Genomic DNA, 27,318 nt, shown 5'->3' with positions numbered 1-27,318 from the left:
AGGGTTAATATTGAAGCGGAAATGAATCGATAAGACCCCCAGACAGCTAAAAACATCAATGCCACTGTGTGGCTTTCAATTAAATCGAACTTTTCACATCTAGAGCACCTGTTTTCACGCTAGTCTGAACAATCCTGCAGTGGACATTTCACCCAGCCGCTTTTATTTTGAAATCAAGTCAAAGCGGAAGTTGTATTCTCGTTTGCTTAACTCCCATCTACCTCCACAGGTTCCCCTCCCCTTTTTTGAACTAACCACCTACAATAAGTTTGACAGCTCAGCTTATTTTCACCCCCTGAGTGTGTGCTCACACGAAGAGTGGCAGCAGCAACAGATAGCTCGAGTCTCCACCACAGGAGTTACTTTTCCCTTTTTTGTTGCTGTGCGTGCGTCCCTACGTCTCCTGCTGGCTATGAGGAATTTTATGTCTGCGTAGGTTTGGTCACCGCTCCCACTTGGACCTGTTTTTTGGGGAGGGGGTGTTTGGCATCGGTGTACAAATAAGTCAATTCATAATTAAAAATATAATATTTTCTTTGTCGGCCGTCGCGAGGGAACTACATTAAACATGTCGAGGAACGCGGAGGAGGTGAACAAGCTCGCTGAAAGTACATACAAGGTAAGCGCTGCTTTCCTATGAAGGTGGGAAACCCAACAGGTGCGAGAGGGAAGAAGTGCCTCCTTAAACTCGGGTTCAAGTTTACAGGTTGACTTTTACCAACCTGTTGTCTAACAGGTGTTATTCATGGTCCTCGTGAGGTTTTTTTTTTTTTTTTTTTTAGCAGTAAAGTTTACTTGTCGTGTGGACATTCGCCTTTAAGTAGTTTACCTTCTTTTTGAAAACACAGCAGAATATATAGGGTGATATATGTTTAGCTTATGGGCACTATCACAAGTAAGTGACAGTGTTACAGCAGAAAAAAGACTATTATCACACTTGATTATCCTACCCTGGGGTCTTGCTCTTTCAGGATCCCTGAGCTTTAAGTGTGTTCTTGGTTTACTCAGCATCTCAGCCTGCACTGTTAATGAGTTCACTGCATTTTTGTCAGCACTTTTTATTTTAGTTTAGAAGCTTCCCGAGAGCTTGTAACTGCCTATTAGTGAGTTGAATCACTGGTTTTGAGAGAATAGCCCCACCCTGGGAGTGGCATTTCCTTTTCCCTCTTTTCCCATTAAATTGCTGCCGTGGTTGATCAGCATCATTTGGGCTGTTCTGTAGTTCCGTGCCAACCAGTAGCCTAATTAACTTTAATTTATTTACTGAAGCGGGAGCTTTTCAAGTGAATTGGTATTTACCACTCCTCCTTATCTTGGATTGTGGGGAAACTGCTCCCTTTAAAGCAATTTTAATAAGTAATCAGCTGGGTTTTTTTTTTTGTTGAGTCTATGATTTAATTGGGTTTCAAAGAGAAGCCTAACCAATGAAAATGAAACGTTTACCTGAACGTGAGTGGGACTCACCAAAATCCCACCAGGCTTTCTGACTTAATGGTCCTCTGCAGTGTGCACGCCACAGGTGACAGAGTAAAGGTGACTGTGTTCAAAGCAGGAGGAGGAAAAGAAGGCAAGAAGCTTTCTCTCACGCATTTATCCTTTTTAAACAGTTCTTATCCACCGGCCTCCTCCAGGGTCTACCCCCACAGCTCATTGGCGTGGTGAAATGCAGGAAAAAGACTCCAGGTTTAATAATTTAACTGGCTGTGTGTTTTGTGTGGTAAGATTATACAGCAAGCTCCTTGGCAGCCATCACCTCAGGCTCATTGATAATAAGCAAGACAGGCTCCCAAAATAGTCTGTTTAAATACTTAGTGGCAAGTTGTGTTTGTTTTTTGTTGAAAATGAACACGATTTGGCTGTTTACATGTTTCATGGACTTTTAAAATGCAGTGTGATTTTCAGCAATGGAAGAACAAGTTCTTCTCTTACAGCATTATTAGATGCTGAAAATTAAAGGAAAGGTTACTGAGTCATTTCTTATGAATGCCTGTATCAGCAGGGAGCTGTTACTTACACATTATGTCAGTATGCTGCTGACAAATGTCTGACGTACAAGTGGCTGAACAATGCAAGACTCATGAAACATTGTTTGCCATGGGTGTCCTAAGGAGGTTTTGCGTGTGTGTGCATGTTAGCCAAGACCTGTCCTATTCTGTACTAATCAGAGGGTTGGACTTGACATCTGTAAAATGGAGCTCAGAAAATTAGTAAATCTTTTTCCAAGACATAATTAGTTCCACTCCACGATGTTGATTAAAGGATGGCGATCACTAGAGACCCCACTTATATCAGATTAGCCTGTGTCTTTTCATGCCCACGTTGTTTAATCGATTGTGCATTCTTATTCGTATTTATTATTTCTTTGTTGTTTTTGTGCTTCCTGTCTTAAGTTTCCACAGAAGCAATTTTTGGCCTCTGTGACATAATTTGTAGACATTATCTGTATGCATGCGAATGTGTGCCTGAAGGACATGGTTATAGATTCCTTTAAACTGTCGTCAGGCTCTAGTGTGACTGCATTCATTCATTCTTTGCCTCGTTATTTACGTCTAATGTCACTCTGTCAGTTTGACAGTCACATTGAATCCTTTTTCTCTCTCAACCCCTTTAGACCGTAATGGAACAGTTCAACCCAGGACTGAGGAACCTGGTCAACCTGGGCAAGAACTATGAGAAATCCGTAGCAGGTGAGCTTTTTTTTTTTCCCCCTTTGTTTTTGCTATTACATTAAAAAAAGATTCAGAGTTTATATATTAAGTTAGAGTTGGCTAAGAAATGAAAAATGGCTAACTGGAAGGACAAGTTAGCCATTTTGGAGGAAGGATCGGACAGGTTGGATAATAATGTGGCTATTTGTTACTCTGTGGTGTTCAGAGGGTATTAGGGGCTACTGTGACAAAAATTAATGACAATTTTATCATTTTCCCAGCAATGACCCTGGCAGGAAAGTTGTATTTTGATGCACTGACTAAGATTGGGGAGAATGCTGCAGTTTCTCCTGTCTCCAGAGAATTGGGTAAGTTTCCAAGTTGATCTGTCCTGTGATTCTCCACTGGGATAAACTGGGGGAAATCTGCAGACTGTGGAGGCAGCTCCCTTTTTCTCAAAAAACTTTCTTCTTTCTAATTTATTCAGTTGTATTTTATTCCCAAGGCAGTCTTTTCATTTCTAATAATAGTTTAAGGATGATTTACTGATCCTCAGCCAGAGCAGATTGTTGTTTAATTAAAGTTGATGGAAAACCTCAGTTGAATGATATTTTTTTTTCTGCAACAGTCAATGTCATTTGGTATGTGTTGCACACAGATTTGTGGGAGCAATAGGAAAGTGGCCTCTCTGAGTATACAGGGTAGATGCAGGTTTGGGTGAAAGAGCAGGAAGTGTTGTAGGTCTGGGGAAAAGATGGGAAATTCTTCAGCTTAACAAGACAAAGCTGAATTGAGAGGGTGTGTTGGGTATATGACGGGAGGAGAGTGAGGCATGTTACACGTGAATAATGCAGTGCATCTCGAGTTGACTTCCTAAAGTAGCTCACAAGCTTCACTCCATTGCATTTGTTATGTCTGTAGATTTATTCACGAAATGATCAGATGTTTATCACCGGCTTCATTCTAAATATGTGTGTAAACATGGGATAATTGTGAGGAACACAGGAGCTGAATTCATTCCGTGGCAGTTGCCATTTTAGAAATATTAGGTTTGAAGTTTTAACAAAGTGAATTTAAGTCTTAAATTAAATTTTCCTGACCTTGCTGATCGGGAGCATATTTTCAATTTAGCAGGATTTGCCAGTTCTAAAGTGCATCTGACATCAGTGTGAGAAATGGATCATTAATTTATTCACAAGTCAATGAGATGACCCAGTAATCGCAAGCTAAAGGAAGTTAATATGTATGCCCCTCAGTCGCTGGTCTAAATCCTTCTCAGCCCCATCTCATAAGACGATGAAGCACAGCCTTGACTCTACACCTGCAAAGCCTCATAAGAAATCAGAGGTTTGCAAAAGATATCCACAAGACACTTTGTGCAATATAACTAAAATTAATTTAGAAAAAAATAAATGAACAGAACAACAGCTATTCCCTGGTTTGTTTCATGATGAAAGAGAGCAGGGTAATGTTTGAACCTCTCTTTATCACTAAAAAACTAAACCCAGGCAGTGCTCTAGCTCGAACACATCAGAAGTTACCCACTGATTAATTCCAGCACCGTTCTTGTGATTTTTATGTATTTGAGTGTGATAGACTTGGGAATACACTGTTTGTTCATCGTCCTATGTTCGTTCTTCTCTAACTCCCCAGGCTTCAGTTCCCCTGAGCTAATTTGTAGTCCAAAGAAGTCTGGCATCCTAAGTCATTGTCACTAGTGTCACACTTTGATTTAACCACTGTACGCCTCTCATCTCCCCTGCTGATTAGTAGCAAAACTGCTAATTAAATTTAGCAGCACAATGGGAAGTGCCACCTGGTGTCAGTTTCCTGGCACAGTTAAAGTGATACTCCACCCAAAAAAAGAAACACCCTGTGCACACTTGGCAAGTGGCTAGAAAAGTAAGCCTTTGAATCCTCAATAGCCTCCTTGAATTCACAGTGGCACATTTTTACCATAAAATATTGTGACAACAGGTCCTTCTGAAGTTTGCATCCTTAAGGCTGGTTTAGAATTGCAAAAATACAATATTGATATAAAACATTTTGGTTGGTTCATCTATAACGATGAGCCTGTCAACATACGATAGATTATACTGTGTACAGACTGAGCATGTGTATACTGCAATTTAAGACCATCTGTGATCTCGCCACATTGTACACATGCATTTTCTTGCAACCATAATCAGTTGGTAGGATCCCAGCTATGATTGGCCAATTAATCAGTCAAAAACTGTTGTAATAAACTCAGTTTTCAAGATTAAATACTCAAATCAATAGTTTTAATGTTCTCAAATTACCCATTTTATTTCTGATTTTGATGTTTCGGGCCTATAGACGGGTGATTAAACGATTCATTAAAAAAAAAACAATCCTCCCTTTAATTCAAAGTAACATACCCACTAATTTCCTCCTGTGTGGCATTGTGTGATCTCACGACGGATCAGTTTATTCTGAGTCATTATGCTGGATTATGTAGAGCGGTGGGTGTTCATCTAGTTTAATGAACCAGGCTTGAAGACCCAAATGCATTGTACTTGGAGTCTGTGCTGCACGCCTCTATAAATAGTCAGGATCTTCAATTTGTGTCGTGAGTTGCTGTCAGGTTCCTAAGACATTGTTTTAAGTTGTAATAATTGTGGAGACATCTTCTACAAGAAATGTGGCGTTAAAGTCTACACATCTTCATCACGAGGCTGCTCATGCTTGTAGTGAAGCTGCTCTGTAAGAAACATGAGCTCCAGTGACAGATAACCAGAAACCAGATACTCTCGCGAGGCATTAGAGCACCGGTGCACCTCGTTCTCTCGCCCCTTTCCTTTATCTCTCCCTCCACTTCTGCCAGAGTTCAAATGTCAACCTCTTTTTTTTTTTTTTTCTTTTTTCTCATTCGAACGCTCAGGTTTCTGACGTTTGGTCAAACAAAGAGCAGGAATTAACATGTACAGACCAGGTTGTTTGGATGCAATAGGATTAGAACGTGCTTAGAATTTGCTCTTTACATCTTCTCGTTGTACTTCTAGTCTTGATGCTAGAAACAGAAATGCACAGGGAACAGTGAAAAGAACCACAAAACTGCTGCCTAAAAATTGGAACAGCAAACAGCCTGTAAGATATCTTGACTGTGCTGCATTTCATTGTCCCCAAAGAATTTAATCTCATCCTATCTTGTCCTTTTGCAGCAAAAAGGGTATTTATAGATGTTTCGTGGACACAGACACACAGTGACTAGTGTTCAAATGGCACCAGGCCCACTTTACATAATCCAAGCATGTTTGCATGCTGTCAGGTGGCTCTCATAGATGCCAGGATTATTTTGTCCACAGTCAAAAACGGTGGAAGAACTGTGGGTCTTTTTTTTTTTTTTTTTTTTTTTTTTTTTTTTTTTTTGCAGGCTTCTGGGAAAATGCAATAAAGTGCTCCGTCTTCAGAGCCTTTCTACAAACACAGACATTGCCTATCTGTCTCAACATATGCAATTACGAAAGACACTGTTCACTGTCATGTGGGACATAAAACAATTGTATCTCATCAGAGACGAAAGGGGATTTATTTAAATCGATGGTGGTTGAGTTGGCTGGGTTTATCTCTGTGGTTCTGGTTGGGTAATAATGGCACATTGCTTTTAGAGTTATCCTCATAATGATACACTATTGCCCTCACACCTTGCTCAAAAGAGTGCACCTGTTGCCGAGCAACGTTTTGTGTGGTCTGTGCAACAATAAACAAATGAGTGAGAACTGCTGGAAAGAAACTGATGCAATCTTTATGCAGTTATTAATATGAAACATTTACGTGACATCATTTTCTGAATTTTGTTTTTGAGGTATGTTTATGACTCGACTTATACGCCTTACATATAAACCAGTCTGTCTGGTGTTTGACTCAATACCACACCTGTTGACATTTTTAAGATTATTCTTACTGTAAAAAGAGGGGAGTTTAAGGTTGGGCCAGTCTTGGGCCCTGTTTTATTTTAAATCTAGCATAGCCTTTCTAAACTCTTTTTCTTTCTTTTACTGTGTATTGCCATATCCAGCACTACTACATTGTCATTTCTTCTCTTATACTTATTGTAGTACCTTTTTTCTGCCTCACTATTTATCTCCTCAACATATTTTTCTCCCACCCTTACCCTGCCTGCACTACCCCTCAGCCTCTTTTATTCTGCTCTGTCAAAGGGCAGATTTACTGGGATGAGCGGAGTCTTTATCTGCCGAGCTGTTTGAACTGCAGCAGCCAGTCTCACTGTGAGGCAAGGTGGAGCAGGCAAGGTGTGGAAAGATGGAGCAGGGAAGGGCAGTGTTTACATACTGATGAATGTACAGGTCAGAGTGTCTGCAGGCATATTGAAAGGCTGTCAAGGATTTGCGCAGTGCATTTGTGCACATCAGAACACAGTTGAAAGACGACAGCAATTTTTTATTTTTCAAACCTTGGTGTGCAGGCTGTTTTTCCTATTTATCCATGTGCTTCAGTATGGGTCTACTGCTCTGTAAACCAAACAAATAACAAATCTAGATGAGGACTTGATGAGTAAAGTATTTATTCTATGATGATTTGGCTTGTCTGTTTGTAACACACAAACTGGAGGTGTTTGTATCCTGAAGCAGAAGCCACTGATGGCTGGTTACATCATTATCAATACTTATGTGCGGTACAGCTGTATTTGTTGGCTGCAGCTGCATGGGAATCAGCACCCATGGGAAAATGCTCAGTGTGGGAGAAGATGCAGCGTGCATTTGTTGAACGTCTTGTAATCTTGTGTTGGCAAATCCACTGATGTATCCCACATCTATGCTACAAGCAGAAAATATACCCGACATATGCTGAGCATTATCTTGAATTTAAATTGCTGTTGGATGTAAACTAAGGATGTCTTACGAATAAGTTGTGTTCATGAGACTGCACACAGATGATTCATTTTCTAAACAAATTAGTTTATCTGTTTTGACGTTATTGCAGAAAGAAGATGACAAAGAATGCTGGCTAAACAACCAGAGTGACCATCTGTGTAAACACAAGTTATTAATTGGCCCAAGACAAATTTATACACACACATTGTTATTCTGTGTCTACCCATCATCTAAGAGGTGTTGAAAATGGTGATTATCAAAGGACTGCACCAGCCAAACACACACACCCATGCAGATTTCAGTCTGTGAGCAGTATTATCCAGAAGGCAGTATGTTACAAAAGCCTTCTTTTGCATGTGAACTCTTGACAGTGTCATAAGAATGAAGTGCAGAAATTATCTTCAGTTGTCCTTTTTTCTCACATCTTGCACAGCAGAAAAAAAGCCTGCGTGAGATACTCCATTTGAGTTAGACGAGCTGGGACCTGCCTGGGTAGACCAGTCTCGTGGGCACAAAATAGGCACAGACTCGGTTTCAGTGAGCTGGCAGGTTAAAGACCACGTGCACCTACAATCAATAATATCTAGAAAAGTCACACCTCAGTGCTTGTGTGTAAACGGCAAACCAGACTCAAGACCGTTTGTAGCCTTTCTTGTTAGTAGAGTTACTGCTATTAGTTTTGCATAATGCTTGGCTTTGGGTACTAAGCAGTACTATTTGAATGCAAAGAAGTTGAAGGGAAATCAGTCTTCAGTGGAGCTGCCAATACTTTGCTTATTTGTTACTTGAAACCACCAATTTACTTTTAAAAGTAATTTAAAAAAGTAAGGAATAACACCTAAAAATTTCAAACTTGTCTAATAGAAGAAGAGGTAGTACAATTTTTATCTCTGGGATGTGGGGACTTAAAATGAAACTGCTGTACTTTGGCTTGGCGCTACAAGCATGTAGTTATTATGCTCTGCATTGTGCTCTGTAATCCTAATTTGATTGTTTTTAGGAAAAACAGGTTATGATTTGTGGCAGCCTGCCATCTGAGTTCTTTTTGATTTCCTGAGCAGCAAGTGGTCCCGTTTGGTCCAGGCTCCATATAGTTTGCTTTCATACCAGTGAAGGAAATCCTACATCACATCTGTAGCTGGTTACATTTTTGGTTAAAGAAATATTGCAGATACTGTCAGGCTTATAGGCTATAGTCTGTGCTGTGCATTATGGCTATCATTTTGCACTTTAGTGGAATATCTTTAGATAATGATTTTCTGTACAGTCGAGACAAAACTTTCCATCTTATAACATTAACCTGTGTGACATCTTTCCCCCTCCTTTTTTTGCACCTGGCAGGTGTAGTACTGACAGAAATCTCAGAGGTCCACAGGAACGTTCATCTTGAGCTGGAGGAAAACGTGAGTCTTGAATATGTTTTTGCAAATGTATACATGTTTTGTTTTACGTTATCGAATTGATTTTTAATTGTATTGCCTCTCCCAAACGCATGCTTGTCTCACTCTCTGAACCTGTTTCTCAGACTGAGGTGGAATTCACTAACCGGCATTTAGTGGTGTGCTGTCAGCAAACGGTTCTTTTCATCCTTCTGCTGCTGTTGATAGACACCACCTTATCTTCCTACCCACCTACAACAACTGAAGTAGCATCATGAGCAAGAAAAACATGAAACATTAGATACAGAAGGAAAACAAATGGCTTTGGGTTGTAGGAGCAGCTGGGGCTTTATCTCGTTGCTGAGAACAAGCAGGTCCTAACATGTCCTGTCCTGTACCAGCTGGGGCAGTTACAGTTTGATTAATTAAGTATGAGCATTGTGTACGCTCTTAGCACACTAACACCACAAAACGGTTGCACGGACTACTTTATTAATCTTTTGTTCAGTTTTGAAGAACATGTTGTAAATGTTTATTATGTAAATGTTGCAAAATTTCAGTTCACTTTGTGTTTAGGTAGCATGGAAAAAGACGCCATCGCTTTGTTGGAACTTGCAAATATCAGATATTTTAAGTGAAAATAATTAGCAGAATTTTATGTATCATATTTCACTACAACACAAGCATTCTTAAAATTTAGATGTTTAAGACCTTTTAAAAAGATCACAACATGTTGGGCGCATTATTTTTATTGAATGTTGCACAAGTTTTGTGCAAATAAATGATGCTAGTGCCTGAAAGTAAACCAGAAAACATGAACATGACGCAGAAAAGTTGGGAGGCACTCTTCTGAGACATTGTTGCAAACGGCATCAGTGGGTGGGCTCAGTTGTTAATGGACGCGAGTTTATGACTCACAGCATTAATTCAGGTCAGAGAGTCAGTCTGATCTATGTTTTCAGTGATGGGGTCTTCCACATCATTGATCTGCTGCGTGTGGGTGCAGACACTGCATCACAACAAGGGGAGCGCTTTGACTCCCTCACACTAATGAGAGGGAGAGAGCTGGAGAGCATCTGAGAGAAGACTGTGGGCATTCCCACGCTTTGTATCTGACTCATTCATAACCGCAACCTTGGACTTGGTTCTCGCCCCCACACCGATACACTTTAAATGATCATTCTCCATTTTTCTCCATGAGACTTGCAGCATTTTTCCTTGTTTTCTGCTGACAGCAAAGCTTGACAAACTGTAGCCCTCCATCCACCCATCAAGTTTATAATAACCAGTGTGTCTTCCTATCCTCTCTTCTCTCTTGTCCTTCCTCCTCCTCTTCACCTGAAGTTTAAGAGGTTCCACAGAGACATAATAGCTGAGCTGGAGAGAAAGACTGACATGGATGTCAAATACATGACAGTGAGTAGTTTTTTTCTGTGTGCGCGCACAACTAAGTTTGGGTTTGTTTTTGTTATCACTGGCTTTTGTGCTACATTTTACATTTTTATTCAGCAACTACATGAAGTGAGGGAGACTCAAAAATAAAAGCCTTTGAATTGGTTTTTAATACAGGATCAGCAGGTAAGGAGGACGTAGATGATGGTTTTTAAACCGTGTTGAGTTGAAAAATATGAAAAGCAATCCTTTTTATGCACTTGATGAACTATAATCTCGTTCTGTGCAATAATGCAGGAATTTTTTTGTGACTCTTTGAATTGGGCATATGTCCTACTGAAAGGGTTATTATCAGCACAACACAGGACAAAGAAGGGCCTATTTTCTGCAGTACAGCAAGTCTGTGCCCTTTCAGAGTGATGTTTGGTACTCTGAGTCTGTAAATGGATCTACATGACTGTGCAGAGGTAGCTGTATGCACACTTTACATTTTATTTATAATAAAACAAAGTTATTCCTCTCTGATGTTCACTTTGCACTAGTGCCATATAGTAGATGGATCCAGCCTAACACATCATCACAGACGTTTTAGGAAACGGTTTACATTGCAAATCAGCTTGCGTAGTTTACTGCATAGTGTGAAACATGACTTTGTACTGGAAGATTTTTTTTTTTTAATATATCCAGCATATACTGAAAACTGGACTGTGGATATATTTTGGCAGTTTTCACCACCATTTTTAAATTTCAAATGATTCATCCAGTTATTCTTAAAGTTCACAGTTTCTCCTTATTTCTGCTACCCAAGATGGTTCTGACAAATCGCATCAGGTTGGTGTTGCAGCATTTACATGAATCATTCTTCTGATCTAGGCCACATTTAAAAGATACCAGATGGAGCACAAGATGAAGCAAGATTCTCTGGAGAAGTCCCAGGCAGACCTGAAGAAGCTGAGGAGAAAGAGCCAAGGCAAGAATGCGAACAAGTACGAGAACAAGGAAAGCGAGGTGAGACGAACTTAAAAAAACAAAAAACAACAACTCCTACAGACACATGACACATCGTACACACATGCGCTTTCTTTGACACACGTGGGCGTGTTCATATAACGAGCCTCATTCACAAACCTTGACACCTGAAACTTGCAGCCAGAGTAGCAAAAGTTACTGGCAATATGTGAAGCATCTGGTCTGTGCAGTTGTGCAGAAGCTCCTTGTTTGTTTGGGGTTTTTGGCTTCTTTTATTTTCTTCAAGAATACACCCGCACAAGGTCCCCTTACACCATCTTGTTCTACCCGCATGTCAAATTATAAAAGTTGCCAAACACGTGCACAAACAAGAAAGCAAGCAAGCACTAACTCTTCAGGCTATAGAAGTGACATTTGATTAGGAAACGCTAAAGTTAACCAGGCCACTCTTTGAGAAGTGGAGACTTTATTGCACTTTTTTGTCTTGTTATGTATTTAATGTTTTACAAGGGCCAAAATGTTTAAAAGTGTGCTTTTATTGTCTTTTTAAATTATGACTATTTATCTGTTGGTACTTATCCGTGATCTGTGTGTCACAGTTACCTCAGGTGCTTTACGTCATTGATCTCGATTAATCACTGTGGAATATGAAGTCATTATAACAGGTTAACTCTGTTATTACATGGTGCAACCACACCCTGGCAGTGACGCTGCTAAGTGGAAAGTGCAAATGAGTTAAACCTCAGAGTTCCCTCGGCCTATGAGCATACCAACTTAAAGTCTTGCATAACCTGCCTACCACTGATCCTGCCAGGCAGCTTATTCGTGTGTGTGTGTGTGTGTGTGTGTGTGTGTGTGTGTGTGTGTGTGTGTCTTTTGCATATTTAAAGATTTGTGTGTTTTGTCAACAAGGTCTACTTTACTGAAGGCTGATAAACTGCATAGTTAAAGGAAGAAAGAGAAAGAGACCTTAAAAGGAGTTTCACACTTTAATAGAGGAGTGCACTAACATAAATACTTGATTTTATTTTCGGCTTTAGCTTCTACCTCTGCCTACACTTGACTTGTCATTGCCCAGAATTATTTTCTTTATTATAAAGGAGAGAGAGAGAAGCACAAGAAGTTGTGCATTTTATTTATTTATTTTTACAAGATATATGAGCTTGAATCGTACTGTAGTCTCTTTTAGGAACTGTATTTGATGTTTTTCTGTCAAAAATCATAGTAAGCCAAATGTCCTTGGGGTTAGGTTACGGACTTTTAGTCAAAACACATTCGATAGAGTCACGAAGCTCAGTGAAGTTGCCAAGGACATTGATTCACATTTGTATTACATTTTAAACAAGTTAGTTACAGCCCTGGATTTTTGCTTTCACCATGAAATGTCAGAGCAAGTTAAATTATCTAAGAAATTACAGCTTTAGTTTTAGAGCCAAGCTTCTGTGTGAACACGGTTGATGATGAACTCCACGTGCCCTGTGGCTTTATAGAAATTTCAGGCTTGCTTCCTCTTCTCCCTTATTATAAATTCTTCTGTCACCTCATTCATTCTTTTGTTTTCTCATTCCTTTGTCTCTCACTTTACTGTGCTCCATTTCCTCTTTCCTTTTCACCTTACTGCTCTCTCACCTTCCCATCAAGTCGCAAGTCTTGTGCCTACTTATCTGATTTAAAGCCAGGTATGCGATTTAGAGATCCAACAGACACCAAGTTGGGCTGGCATGCAGACAGTGTGTCAGGACTTGGAGACAGGAGCTTACAGGAGCAGATGATTCACCAGACACCAAAGATTCTTCAAAGGCAGGGAAGGATCTGACAGAAGACGGAGAAGATAAAATTAAAAATGAATAAATAAATGAACTGGGAGTGCTGTCAGACACCTAATTAAAAGGCTCTCCCAAAAAAAAGTTGCTGCACATTTTACTTTCTGTACACAAGGATAGCAAAGATTGGGATTTGTATCAAAGCCTCTTAAACCTCAAAGAGCAGAAAGTCAGAATCATCTGTTGGGGAGGTGTGTAATTTTTTTTTTTTTTTTTTTTTTTCTTTTTTTTGTTTGGTTATCTCTGTTGCGATCCTCTGCGATCCTCTCACCTCCCTCACCTTGTAGTTCTCCGGATAAACATAGCTTGTCCATAGCAACAGGGTGACTATGGTGTTGACAGATGTAAAGTGATTAACAGGGTGTGTGTCGAAACTGCATTTTACACTCCCCTTTTACTTTTTCCCTATATTCACTCTCTGTTTTTCTCCTTCTCTGTGCTGCCCTTAAGTCCTTTTGTATTTTTAAACAGCAATTTAGCAAACGGGCTGTAGTGGAGTTATTAATACTTCAATTCATCCCACTGAATTTAGTGTTTCTGCTTTTTTTTTTTTTTTTTTTTTTTTTTTTTTTTTTTTTTTTTTTGCAGTGTTAATCAGTTTGTTGAAAACAGTGTTGTGGATCATGTGGGTTGTACTGCTCACTCTATTTTTCTCACCTAGAAAAGACTGTGCATTGCAGTTTTTCTGACATGCACAGGTAACACGTGTCAGAAAAACCACAATGTAGAAGCAACAGAAAATGGCGCTCACAAAATACTGCAGATTTGTATAATAATCTGTCTGTACTGTAGAAATATATGCAGGTGCTTTTCAGAAATCCCCAAAATGTACTAAAGAAGTCAGTTAATGCATTTGTGTTTGTGTGGTCTCCATTACAGTTTTCTAGCTGTGCTTCATTATGTTTTATTATATCCTTCATTATGATACTAAAAGATTAAAAACTTACGCGGCTGCATTAAAATGTGCCCTCACAGGGTTTGATTGAAACAAAACTGAGGCACAGAGAAATGATAAGTGAACAACTGGTCAGTAACAAGAACAGTTTTAGTAAGAGTTTTATTTCTGCACTTATTTGTGTAGGTGTGAGTATTTGCTTCTGAAATTTGCATATGATTGTTTGTTGAAATACAGACACAAAGGTAAGCCTGTTATCAGGATTTCTGGTATCGATGGAGGAAATTAACAGATCTAAATAGATGCGTTTGTGCCTGTCACGAAAGCATAAACAAACAGGAAGATTTTCATTTGGTCAGGAAGACCGGCGACTCTGTTTAGAAAGGGCAAAACGGTATTGCCCCATATTCGTTCATGGTCTAGATAACCAGAAGAAATTGTATTCATTTGCCTTTTTGTGTGGATTTTTTTGTTTTTTGTTTTTTTTAAATAGGCAGTATTGTTGTTTTTAATTATGAGGTCATGTTATTGTGCATTTTAACTTACTGGTACAGTGTTACCAAATAGTGACCACTTTTCTACGTGCAGAATATTTTTGGGAATAACATGGATTACAAATGCACTGTACCCGGCACAGGTTTGTGGTAAATAAAGCCTTCGGCCATTTGAGGATTTATCAACCAAGGACAGAGCTGTAAGAGCTGAATAGAGAGGGTGTGTGCAATGCATTAACAGCCGTTAGAGGTGTGACACTTCCAGTCAGTTGGATGAGAAATGTCTCCCACAAATTTTGACACCCCCCCCCCCCCCAAAAAAAAAAGAGATAAATTAAGGCGCATGAAGAAGTCAGGAAATGAAGGCAATATTAAAAGAAGCTGTTTCATTCAGATTGTTGTTCTAACACCGTTCACTTCATTACATTTCAGTGATATCAGCATTTACTAGAGTAGTGAAAGTGAAACTGAATATTTATATCTGAATATCTGGTTCATTTGCATGGATCCCACATACGTGGACACATCAAATCCTTTCAGTAGCTTTCTGACCTTTTTATGATCCCAGACTGTCAGTGTAGATAATGCAGCCCTCCCTACTGTTCTGCCCTTTCACTAAACATCAAATACAGCACAGGCTGTCAATAAAATAAGATCTAAACTAATAATACTTGTCCTCTGCACAACACAGATTAGAATAATGGCAAAGGAACCCTGGTCTTTTTATACATTTTGCCCTTGTTGGGTTTTTTCTTTGTGTCTCAACAATGACTGTGTCTAAATGGCTGTAAACCATGTGCATAGCGAGATAAGACCTTGATTTATTCAAGGTGGTTGTTTGGAAGGCACAACACAGTTCAGACCTGCTGAATCTGATCTGTTCAAAGCTTATCTTTTCAGTTATGTTTGCCTAGATGTGCATTTGTACACAAAACAATTTGAATGTTGTCTATGGTTTTTAATGTCCACTTGCATGCATGTTTGCAGTGTCTAGAAACGTTGGCAAGCCGACAGATGGACATGCAGTTGTTCGTCGCCGATGGCTGTAAGGAGGCTCTGCTGGAGGAGAAGAGGCGCTTCTGCTTCCTTGTGGACAAACACTGCATATTATCCTATCAGTTCGCTTCCTTCCATGACAAGGTAGACAAAGTCCTGCTCTTATTATGCTGGAAGCAATCAAACTCTAGTCATATTATATTGCTGGTTCAGCCAGAAGAATTTATTCCGAAACCCACAATCTCTAGAGTCTCAATGTATCACGTTGCCATAGTGATAGAAATGTTGCACTCCTTCTACTGATTACTCATGTTTTCTTTTAATATCTTTTCTTATTTCCACGACTGCTGGATAGGCCAGAGACATACTGTCGGAAAAGCTGAGCACCTGGCAGGACCAGTGCAAAGATGCCACCAATATGCCCGAGAGTGTTTTGTCAATGATTGAAGGGCTGCGTAAGCCAGTTCCCATCACACCACTGCCCTCCCCGTCCCCGTCACGACACAGTGTGGTATGATCAAAGTGACAATCCTAAGACTTGTTCTTGTGCTACATGTGTTGCTGTCTTTCATACTGTACTATGTTTTTTTTTTTTTTTGTTTGTTTGTTTGTTTGTTTTTTAGTACTGTTTAGATAAAATATCATTACTACGTAATGGAAACTTACCTCAGAGAGACGATTTCCGAGTGTCTCTCTGTAGGTCTGCTTACCAATCTTGACAAGATTTAACCTGTTATGTACAAGGTTGGGGGTTTTTTTGTTTTGTTTTTTTTAAAGCATTGCTGTCAAATGTGGAAAAGTAACAGGGAAAAAAAACAAACATCAAAAAATTGATAACTCATATATGCAGGTAGCCTCTGCAATGAATATGCCATGCTTGGTGATGGGGCTCCCAGGGTGTAGGATGTTTTGATGTCAAGGTTATAGAAGTACCTTATATACTGAGGCTACCGTGCTGACACTGAATATTTAATCATATTTATCTTTCTATGTTCAGACTAAATCATAAGGATACTCAGAGTATCTTCCAAGGACAGTTTTTGCAATTTTAAAAAATATTATCCAGATCAGCCGCAGAGTTTAATGGGTTCTTCATCTGCCTACACTTCACCTTTCCACCTTGGCAACTTATGTAATCTTGCTTAAAAAAACATATAATAATGATAATGGCAGTGATCGCAGACCTCGACTTTTGCCTTGGCGGAGTTGTTGGATGATAAACATTTGTCTGTTAGACCCGACATTTTTAACTGCTTAGGGTAGTAATTCTTGGTCATTTGTTTAGCTGTTACTGAGGCTGCTACTACCTGCATGTTTTGACAAAAAAATCATTTTTTATTTTTTTTTTTATCTTTTATTTAATTTTTTTTTTTTTAAAGGAAATAAGTAACATACTGGTTTCACAAATACAGCCACCATATCGCTAATGTTTTCATTCATTGCACTGTGGCAGAACATATCTACTCCCCCGGCACCACCTAAGAAAGCTGAGCCCAGCCGTTTGGTTAATATGTTCAACCAGGACAACAACCCCACCGCTGTAACCCCTCCTTCAAGCAACAGCACAGGTATTGCGGCAGGTATTTTGACAGTTGTTTTCATTTAGCACTTTGCTCTGTGCTTTTGTGTCCTCACGTTTGTGCTTTTCAAACAGATGGTTTTTGCAGGTGTAATGCAAGAACCATCTGTTTGTTCCTAAAATGTGTGTCTCCTTTATGCTGCATGGAATGATGATATTTGCTTCTCTGCGCTAGAAAATGTTATTCCATGATGAGCTGCATGAAATAAATGTGTTAATAGACCTCTCTGCATTGAATCATCTGTTATTAATCTGTCTCTCTTCCACAGCATGTCTTTTATCCTGTCTTCCTTCTCTCACCCCAACCGGTCGCAGCAGATGGCCGCCCCTCCCTGAGCCTGGTTCTGCTGGAGGTTTCTTCCTGTTAAAAGGGAGTTTTTCCTTCCCACTGTCGCCAAAGTGCTTGCTCATAGGGGGTCATATGATTGTTGGGTTTTTCTCTGTATTTATTGTACGATCTACTGTACAATATTAAGCGCCTTGAGGCGACTGCTGTTGTGATTTGGCGCTATATAAATTGAATTGAATTGATGTTTCGGTCAGTTGCCCCTACACTGAAATACCTCAACAGCCAATGGATAATTTATCACGACTTTATGTGCCGGGTTCCCAGAGAATCAATCCTACTGACTTTGCCAGCCCTCTTACTTCTCCTGAATTATGACCATGAGGTTGACATTTGTTGTTCAGAGTAAAATATGTCAACAGCTAATCTGCTAGAGACATTTTCTGTCACAGTTACTTTTTTATCTATCAGGTCATGCTTTAAGTTTATCTTGTACATTAGATTATGTCTAAATCCAGCAGCTGTAATTTTAGTTTCTTTAGTTTCAGTTGCACTTTTTGTTGAGTACTATTAGGCAAGGTCAGTAACCATAGCAGCTACTGTGACCACGTTAGCAAGGCTTTATATTCTTAATCGTGCCTTGTGTTAACACTGCTTTCTGCTTTTTTTTTTTTTTTTTTTTTTTTAACTTCCTTCCTCTCTCCCAGACCACGGGAACGGCGAGGACAGCAATCTCGCCAGGTCTGTATCTGTCGCCACAGGGCTCAACAATATGGTGAAGAGACCACGTGTGCGCACCATCTTTCCCCATACTGCGGGCAACAATAGCACGCTGCTGAGCTTTGATGAGGGAGACGTCATTGTCCTGCTCATCCCTGATGAGAGAGACGGATGGATGTATGGTGAAATGGAGAAGAATGGAAAGTGAGTCTAACTACGTGTGATGAATTTATACAGACCAGATATGTGATATGAAAAATTATAATCACAGAAATGGGGGAAGGCTTGTGCACACACTGTGCTGTACATAGGGGCCCGATTAGATCTGTGACACATGCAGTCATTATTGAGATGTAATTCAGCTGGCTTTAAATGTCTTTAAATCATAACAAGAACTCTGTATCATCATCACCTTCTTCATACTGCCTCTGTCAAAAATTCATGCCATATTCCCATGAATCAGGTGATTAATAGGAGGTGGAATTCTGTCTTAACTGGCCAGATGGTCCCTCGCCTGATTGCTAGGCTGACCATGTATGAGCACACACAGCTCCAGGCTTGTCAAGTGATGCCTGTGCTGGAGAAGTCACTGATAAGGAAATCAAAGTAAAATCTGGCCTGAGGGTGGGATGTACGATAGCAGACTGGAGTGAGGTGGAGGGAGAAGTTCAGAGTGCCACCTGCTCCCCCACACAGATAGGCACCAACCAAGTCCACTCTCCCCAGATCTCTCGTTCGTGACTTTTTAGACAAGTATTTGATCTGAAGCCCTTGAAAATGTGTTTTTGAATTTTAATCATTCATCCGGTTTGATCTTTATTGCTTTCAAGGGAAATTACATTACAAATATACCCAGAAAGATTGATCAAGGGCATAAAAGAATCATTTCTGAGTAGCTTTCAAAAATGAGGCTAACACAAAGTAAAACTTTGGTCTTGATGCCTCGCTGCTGCAGGTGGGGCAAGCTGAAGCGCCTAAAGGCTTAAAAAGTGTATATCGTCATGTTTATCAGAGCACAGCGTCAGACAAGATGGGCTTCATGTTCCACAGGAGGTTCGGCTTTGATTCTTTTGGTTCTCTCGCTGGGCTTCTGCCTTTGTCTCATATCTGCTTTGATACTGTATCCCAGCAACTCACCAGGACTGTTTCAGATATGGACTCTATTGATGGACTGAGAGATTGAATTCCAGCAGGACTGAGAAATTTAATTCCAGGGAGTGAAAAATCTACGGATAATAGAGCAACATTTGTCAAATAATGACATTTGACTTCTGTGTGTGCATTTTATTGGCATGATTCCTAAATAAATTATCCAGTCACAATCATTAGAGTTGAGCTTTCTTTTCCAGGAACAGCTAGTAGTGTACACTCTTGACAATCGGTACTTGTAAACTGTCCTTGACTGAAATCAAGTAGTCTCAGTTGCTAGCGTTAACAGTTATGGTTGAAACAAGCACGGGTTCTCTGTGGAAACTTTTCCTTAAATAAACAAAAGCAGTTATTCAGTGTGACTGGGTGAAATTCATTTTCCAGTAGGTCCTGACTCTTTACTTTTTTTTTTTTTTTCCTATTGCAAGTACACTGAGGAAATACCTATTCTTCAAGTTAGTGCAAATATTAACATCCATCCACACAGAGGGAGGGGCAGATTGATCAAATACTGATTAGGAGCAATCTTTCTGCATAATAGTACAATGACGAGGAGTCCTTGGTCTGAACTTGGGATAGGGACAAGCTTTTTTTTCAAATGTGTTTCAGAACTAAAGTAATCAATTTTTTATTATTAAGGTAAGAAATTTTTAGCATAGCGTCTAGAAATTAATTTTGCAATAATAAATTTTTTAGTCTTTCATTATATTCTTTGGAGTCAGGTTTCATTTAGACATCTGTGTGTGTGTGTGTGTGTGAGGGGGCTCGAACTGTTGCCACTGAAACCTCACAGGTCTCTGAAATTCTGGCTCAGTCGTGACTCATTTTATTAAATCAGTGAAAATCAAATTCTTTCCGCACAAACTCTATGTTCCACCTTGACGGGTTCAATAGAAGACTTTGTCCACAAGATCTTTTCTTCATTTGCGTCATCGGTTTCCTTTGATGGAAAATAACCTGTTCCAGCCTGAAATCTTTATTGTCAAAGATGAACTCCTTCAAAATAAACCAAAACTGTGATTGAAGTTGCAACCTTTAATGCTCTCCCTCTTTGCAAATAACAAGTGACAGATTCAACCTGTTTGCTGGCATAGTCGCCTTAGGCATACATTCAGACTGTGTATACAACAGTAAAGGCAACTGCAACGGATCCTGCTCCTTTATCTGGTTTCTGTATCTTCTCGATAAGAGATGGAGAGAGCCGCTCAGGAGAGGGCAGTGCATGCAGGCTCTTCACCGATCACTTGGAGAGTCCTTCAATTGAGCTGATAACGACCGCTGATGCAATCCTCTCTAAGTTGCCTGCTGTGTTTCTTTCTTTTAGGAGGGGCTGGTTCCCTTCATCTTACTGCCGTGCTCTCACTGAGACACTCGTGAATAACAACAGGTAAGGAGAAGCCACATTCCAGCTAACACACACAGACCTGCAGGTGTCATATTGCAGCCAGCTCTATTGTTGGAAGTATTTCCTCTAGTTGGCCCTCTTGACATGATAATCTTTACAGTTCTGTGAGGATTTTCCCATTCCTTAACCTTTGAGTCCTGCTGTTAAGCATTCTGTCTTCATTTTTATTTCTGTTATTTATTCATTTATTTATTTAAATGACGCTTGTGTTGTTCCTGACGTAATAAATGTTTCAAAGCCTCTGATAAAATTTAAGTAATTTGTGATCAAATGATTCATGTGGAGCCCTTTTTCTTTCCTTTCTTTTATTTAATGAATCAAAAATGATACTTTTCACGCGAGCCCAGCAAAATATCAGGAAACAGGATGCTGTTTGCTGATGAATAGATTTTGCTGCTGATGAAAGAGAGCGAGAAAAGGTTCAGAGTCGACTCCAGGCTTTTTCTTCAAAGAGACTAATCCCTGTTGGATTAATTTATTAGATCTTAATGTGCGGCACCTCCCACAGAGAGGCTGCCAGCCAACTACTACCACCACTCCCGGAAAGTGAAAATTTAAACTATAACCAGAACCTGGGGACAGAACACACAGACATCTGCATCCCTCTTCTTTTGTCCATATTAGGAATTTCAATTAGCCACATTCAATCTGTATCGCTTAACGTCAACATTTAAGCTGGTAACCCTAACCCATGATGCAGCCACTAAAAATTAAAATGCAATACCTCACATATGCCTGGAGACTCACTTGTGATGAGTTTTATTATGTAGCTACTTCATTTCTTTGACCATCTTTCTTTTACCATCTCTTATACTGCCCTCCTCTTCCTCTCCAGTGAGCCCGCCGCCCCGTACCGCAGCAGAAGTGTGGTTAACCTCCACCACCAGGACACAGAAACAGACGAGGCAACCATGGTTCTCCCCCCAGCAGATTACAGCAACATTCCGCAACGCAGCACAAACCACAACACCTCGTCTGCCGGCACCATCACCACAAATAGCAATCACCATCACTCCCCCACGCCCTCTGTAGCCTCCTCGTCTGATCACAGCACGGTCAGTTGGCGATTTGGTTTGTGCGCTCTTCTTTGTCTGACATGTTGGTGTTTTAAAAAGAGAAACACAGAGTCTGGTAGACTTAAGGCGTGACTTAAAAAAGCAACTGATTTGATCTTAGATCAGGTCTGCGAAGAGTTTGACCAGCTTTTTTCTGCCAGCATACTGTCATCATGTTGTGATATGACTGGCACTATGAGGCTACATCTCACCTTATACCTGCTGCATAAAGGCTGCTGTACCCTCAACTGTTTTTACTGCCAGTGACAGTGCGTGTGTATGTAGGTGGTGTCAGATGAGCTTTTCATGTGTGTCCTGGAAACCTGACCACACTTTAATATAGTGCGAGTGTCGACTGATGTAGACAATGAAGGGAAAAAAAATTTAATTGTTAGGACTCGAGGACAGTTTTACACTTTTGAGCTTTTCAAAAAGTGTAAAGTATGGGATTATTTTCGTAATATTTAGTCTTATTTTTAAGACAACGTATGTGTGCCAGCAAAATAAAATTAAAAAAATTAGACTTTCCTATTTCCGGGTTGAGAGACACATGTATAAAGTTTATTTAGTTACTGCAAATGTAGGTTCTGATGCACATCCTCTCACAGCATAAGTCTAAACAGGATAAGTAGTAATAGATGCTAAAAATATCCACAACCTGAAATGCATTTTGAATATGCACCTTGGTGTTCTGAGAAAATAAAGTAAATACTGAGTCTAAAAACTGACTTTGTGTCCAAAGTTTTAGTCCCACGACTCACCTTCACTGTTTTTTGTGGGTGAGCAGAACACAGCTGTAATGATTGTTATTGTTAGGATAATCTCCAGGGTGGTGATGATGGGTCTCTGGGTGAGGCTGCTCTAGTAAGAGGCATTCACATTGAATTGAAAATTAGGTTTTATCATCTAGGGTGATGGTGCACACATGCCATTCTTTGCCAGAAGCTTTTGTATGCAGACAATGTTTTTTAAAATATTAATATTATTTCATCCATCTCTGAGAGTTTTTTATTTCTTACCTTGCCAATGTTCTTACATTTGCATGCCATGCAAAATGGCAGGCAAATTGTGGTTTGGTTCTAGGAAGGCCTTTTTGTTCCCGTCTGCTGGTTGGATGTAAATGCATTGTGGTATGTACGGGTTAAATGCGCATGACCCGTCTGCACAATGACTTACACAAGCTCTGTATATGCTCTACAACCATCTTTACTACACCTCTCTGACATTGCTTGTCAAGATAAATTGTGCACTTAACCTTTCATATTGGTCAGCCACAGTTGGATATAGACTTTGCACATATTTCTTTTCCTGCACATTCACGTTTGTTTACAATGCAAAACATAGAATTCAAACCTGCACATACACAGAAAAATATCTGCTCAACATGTATTGAATATTCACACTCAGTCATGTTTACTTTAACCTTAACTGTAGCTTGTTTTCAAAGGTCCTAAACGTCTTGACTTTACTTGTGTGACCAATTTCACAAGATTTCTTATTGCGTCGTCCCTTCAGAATAGAACTGCAGTGACTTAAGTTCAAACCTGTGAACACATTTCTTGGGTTTCTTTGTTTTGTGTTTTTGATTTTCTAAAAATGACCATCAAAAGTGTTTGGTTGTATAATTCTGATATTAGATATTTTTCCACTCTTCTTTGTAGCATTTATTTAGACTGATTTCCTGGCAAAGACCCATCATTTATGCATCATCCATAAGTTATCTGACCTTAACCATTGGGAAGGTCTTTCTGGAAGCACAAAGTGCAGATATCTTAGATTTGTTATTGTGGCCACATAGCTCAATTTTGATCATAAAAACATTTTGCAGAAGTATTTGGCTTGTCCATGTGGGTAGTCAAGCCTGAAGCTTTTGATTTTGGAGCAGAGGCTTCTTTCGTGGTCGGCACCCTCTCAGTCAGTTTTGATGTCCTTAGCTTTTCCCATTGTTCCAAGTATTGGTCAATCTAATGAGTGCTGTCAAACAAATTCTTGTAATGCTCCAAAGACACAACAGTTGTAGTCAATCATAATCCCTAACTTAATACGCCTTAACCATGTCAAGTTATCATAGAACTTTCACCATCACTTATTAAAAGATGAAGTGGGTGTATGTATAGATTTGAGCCTGTTGATTAGAGATGATCCAAAATAAACCCCAGCTTTTTTTCACCCAACTCTTGTTTTTAAAGTTGTCAAATATGTTGTACAACTATTCCACCAGTTCCAGCAGCTGAAAGAAATCATTAAAAGCCTAAAATGTTCATGACATTAATGCGCATGATGAGTGTGTAACTTCTGACCACAACTGGACATGGAAGATGAGGCAAGCAAACAAAACACAAACAAAATAAACACAGTCGCCGTGGCTATTCTGTTAGGTTGATGTTTGACCCACTTAAAGGTCAGGTGGCAAATGGAGATACTCTTCTCCTCCTTGCCTGCATTTATTATTAACCAGTCACTCTGGTCAGGGCCTCAGGCTGACTTACACTAGTGGGACCAAATGTTAGTGTGTGTCCATTGTCAGTTGTATCAGTCTACATCCTGGCTCTGCATTATGGTGGAATTCCACTCTGGGTGAACCTGATATCCACTATCCCTCATTGTCAATTCCTTCATTCTTTCACTCACATATCTGTCTCTTTATCTTTTCATCCTCGTGCCTTTCCTTCCTGCTTTACATGTCTCCCACCAGTTCCAGGATAAACAGGGTTCACTTCCAGGGAAGTTTATTCCTTCCTAGTGACTCACGAACCCTTGCCATAACTTTTTAAAACACAGACATATGCAGGATCCCAGAATAGACACGCGTATGGGAAAAAGTTCTCTACAGCTACAGCAGATTATAATACTCGGCGAAAAAGTGGGCGGCTGAGGTTGTGTGTTGGTGTGCGCACATGTTTATGCATGCGTGTAAAGTTAGTTAGCAACTTGGGGCTGGAACATTCATGAATATTATTGCCATAATGATGCATACTGCATCAGTCTGTGTGGTTATCTCAGGTAATTACCTCTGAATAAATTTCTTGGCACTGTTGGTATAAACTAGATGTTTTTCTTGGGTTATTTTTTTTCTCTCTGCTAGTTCATAATTCTTTTTTTTTTTTTTTTTTTTTTTTTTTTTTTTTTACATAGCACCATGGCTTAAAGCCTGATTGTATTTCCACATTCTTTCTTTTGCTTGATGTCAACAAACTGGTTGGAGTCTGTATCAGCAAAGCCTGTCTTTAAATGATGTTGGTTGGTCTAGACAAGGAAAGGTGAGAGAAAAAGACAAGAGATGTAGGGGGAGGTGGGATTTCTGGAATGTTCTGTCATTATCAGTTTAAAAAAAGCACCCTCACTGGTTTGTTTGGGTGTGGGAGAGATAAGATGACAACTAATAGTAATGAATAGAGTGTAGATGCAGAAAAAGCGAGAATATGATCTGAAAGATTGAGATCTACAGAGAAAGTTGAACTGTAAGAGTATCAGGGAAGTCGATACTCATAGCTGACTGAACTCTGTGTTGTCTGCTAGCATATTGTGACTCTGTGTTAGTGCTGGATATATTAAACCTTAATCCAGGACCTGGTTTAAGGGAAGTTCCACAGAATCTTATTTAGAGGATAAATTATTACTTTTCTTTTAAATAAAGGCTTTTTGAAGTCCAGGTAACCAAGTTATGAAACTGCTGGGCCTCTGTGGAAATGAGATGGGTAGTGTCAAGACTGAAGCGCCCTGGTCAGCAATGTCGCTCAATCGGTCCACTACTGACCTCTTGCGGAGTCTGTTGAGTACTGCAGATTGAAGGCCAGAAGGCACGTTAAATCCGGGACAGTGGATGTTACCAGGAAGACTAACAAAAGCAAGCTACAGTTTATAAAACCACTATTGTGTAAAACAATAACTCAATTACTACTGCTACCTTTACTTTATAGTGAGCAGTAAATTGTGTAGTGTAACATGATCTTATTTATTAAAACAACCTATCACTTTTCGGGGCTATGGAAAATATATTATTTTTGTTGTGTATATTTTAGAGGGCACTTCCAGGGCCAACAAAATAGGTAGTTATTCCCATAATTGTTCACCCAACATGGAGTTTTGTTTAAAGGTTTTGGTTTCGTTTTGTTTTTTCCAAACTGCAGTGTAAGTAAATGTGTCACCACATTTAACTTATTAAAAACATATAAACATTTGTGTTTACAATATTTGTGCAGCTGGGGTTCAGGTACATTTTCTCTATACTGCCAATGTGATCATCATGACTTTTTTGTTGTTTGTTTTCATGCAAAGTCACAAATGTGCAACCAAGAGTTTTGTGATGTTACGAAAAATGTTAGTATCTAATAAGGATCCAAATTTTTATTAGATCCGAGTAATGATTCAGCTATAAATCTGTTAAAGGAGTTTATGGGTGAACCCTTCCAGGCACAGAGCACCTGTTAAGACACTTGCATTCACCATGGCTTGTCATAAGAAAACTTAGCACGGTTCATTGTGCTACAGACTTGAATTTCCAGCAGATCCAGGTTCCATACACCGTCTTGTGACATGAGGCATTAAATTGTTTTCAGTACAGTGTGTTCAATCCTTCAGCTGTGGAAAATGTGTTAAATTCCCCTAGAAATCAAACGAGTGTAAATACAAACGTGGCGATAAATCGCCGAGGCATTAAAAGTGCAAATGTGTCACGGTTTTGTGTTTGGTTGGGCTCGTGATTCGCATGTGACAGTATACATGTCTGTTTCTCCTCCACAGGCGAGTCAGCCTAATGGCACCGCAAGACCCCCGCCAGCTTTCCTCGCGTAAGTCGCATAAGAACATGAGCGAGATGATTTGCTTTTCTGTCACTCGGACGTAAACTCATCATCATCTGCTGCATTTTTCACAGGGGAGGGAACCCTTTCGCCACAGTCAGGCTCCGTCCAACTGTCACCAACGACCGCTCCGCGCCAGTCATCTGATCTGTCCACATTTCCACCCACACTCAACTCCCACAAACCCTTGTCAAACTTCCTGTGTCATCTTACTGTCCAGCAGCTTCTGATCTGGATGAAAATAAACTCTGATATGGAAGTACTTTGGGACCATTTTGTTTACTGAACAGATCCACATATATTTATGAAACATATATATTTTCTATGTCTATTTTTGCCCTTCTGTGGTGTTAAATACTTGCCACATTCTGACCTGCACATAAGATATGAATGAATAAAAACGGTCAAAGAGAGTAGTGGAATTATGTTGTTGCTTGTTCATTGACAGAAATGACTGTTAAGAGATCATTTGTTGCCATAGGACGGTGGAAGAAAGTACTGTACAGGACCTCTGCATTTCAACCTCGGGTCCAGATGATTGTTTATGCTTAATATTGATACGATGTGGTACAGTGACTACTCTTGTGTATATACATTTGCACAAAAGATGCTTTGTCCTTAGCCATCTAGCTTAACTACGGGAGCGTGGAGACCGCACTTCTGCCTTAACAACACATTCATACTTACTGCGAAATGTTGCATTCTTCAAACTGTCCATACAAGATGTTACAATCACCTCATCGTACATTATCTGTGATGTCAGTGCTTCATTGACTACACATAAAACCATCAGTGTGTGCACTTTTCCCCCTGACCCATTTACACCCTTTAACAGAAATTGCTGTATGGAAATAAAGATCTATTTCTTCA

General features: G+C 39.7%; 1 protein-coding gene across 2 annotated transcripts; it reads left to right on the top strand.

The window, feature by feature from the left end:
• Positions 1–248: 248 nt before the first annotated feature.
• baiap2l1b (BAR/IMD domain containing adaptor protein 2 like 1b) lies at positions 249–27,318 on the top strand. Of its 2 annotated transcripts, none has more exons than XM_004558376.3 (14): positions 249–619; positions 2,612–2,687; positions 2,930–3,016; positions 8,846–8,907; positions 10,228–10,299; positions 11,149–11,283; positions 15,444–15,596; positions 15,808–15,963; positions 16,906–17,032; positions 18,025–18,241; positions 20,511–20,573; positions 21,427–21,646; positions 26,390–26,436; positions 26,523–27,318. In XM_004558376.3, the coding sequence occupies exons 1-14, from the start codon at positions 569–571 to the stop codon at positions 26,593–26,595; spliced, it is 1,539 nt and encodes a 512-aa protein (XP_004558433.2). In that variant the 5' UTR covers positions 249–568; the 3' UTR covers positions 26,596–27,318. The 2 variants fall into 2 exon arrangements, with proteins under 2 accessions (XP_004558433.2, XP_004558434.2); XM_004558377.3 differs by having other exon boundaries at positions 251–619; positions 16,906–17,020.

The sequence above is a fragment of the Maylandia zebra genome, linkage group LG4 (genome assembly GCF_041146795.1).
Source record: "Maylandia zebra isolate NMK-2024a linkage group LG4, Mzebra_GT3a, whole genome shotgun sequence".
In the NCBI taxonomy this organism is placed as follows: Eukaryota; Metazoa; Chordata; class Actinopteri; order Cichliformes; family Cichlidae; genus Maylandia; species Maylandia zebra.
Note: the sequence above shows the minus strand (reverse complement) of the source record. Positions and strands in the feature narration are given on the sequence as shown.

Coding starts and splice junctions, on each gene's coding strand:
- baiap2l1b (XM_004558376.3), top strand. CDS start 569: ATGTCGAGGAACGCGGAGGAGGTGAACAAGCTCGCTGAAAGTACATAC. Junction 3,017..8,845: donor TCCTGTCTCCAGAGAATTGG/GTAAGTTTCCAA, acceptor TGCACCTGGCAG/GTGTAGTACTGACAGAAATC. Junction 15,597..15,807: donor TCGCTTCCTTCCATGACAAG/GTAGACAAAGTC, acceptor ACTGCTGGATAG/GCCAGAGACATACTGTCGGA.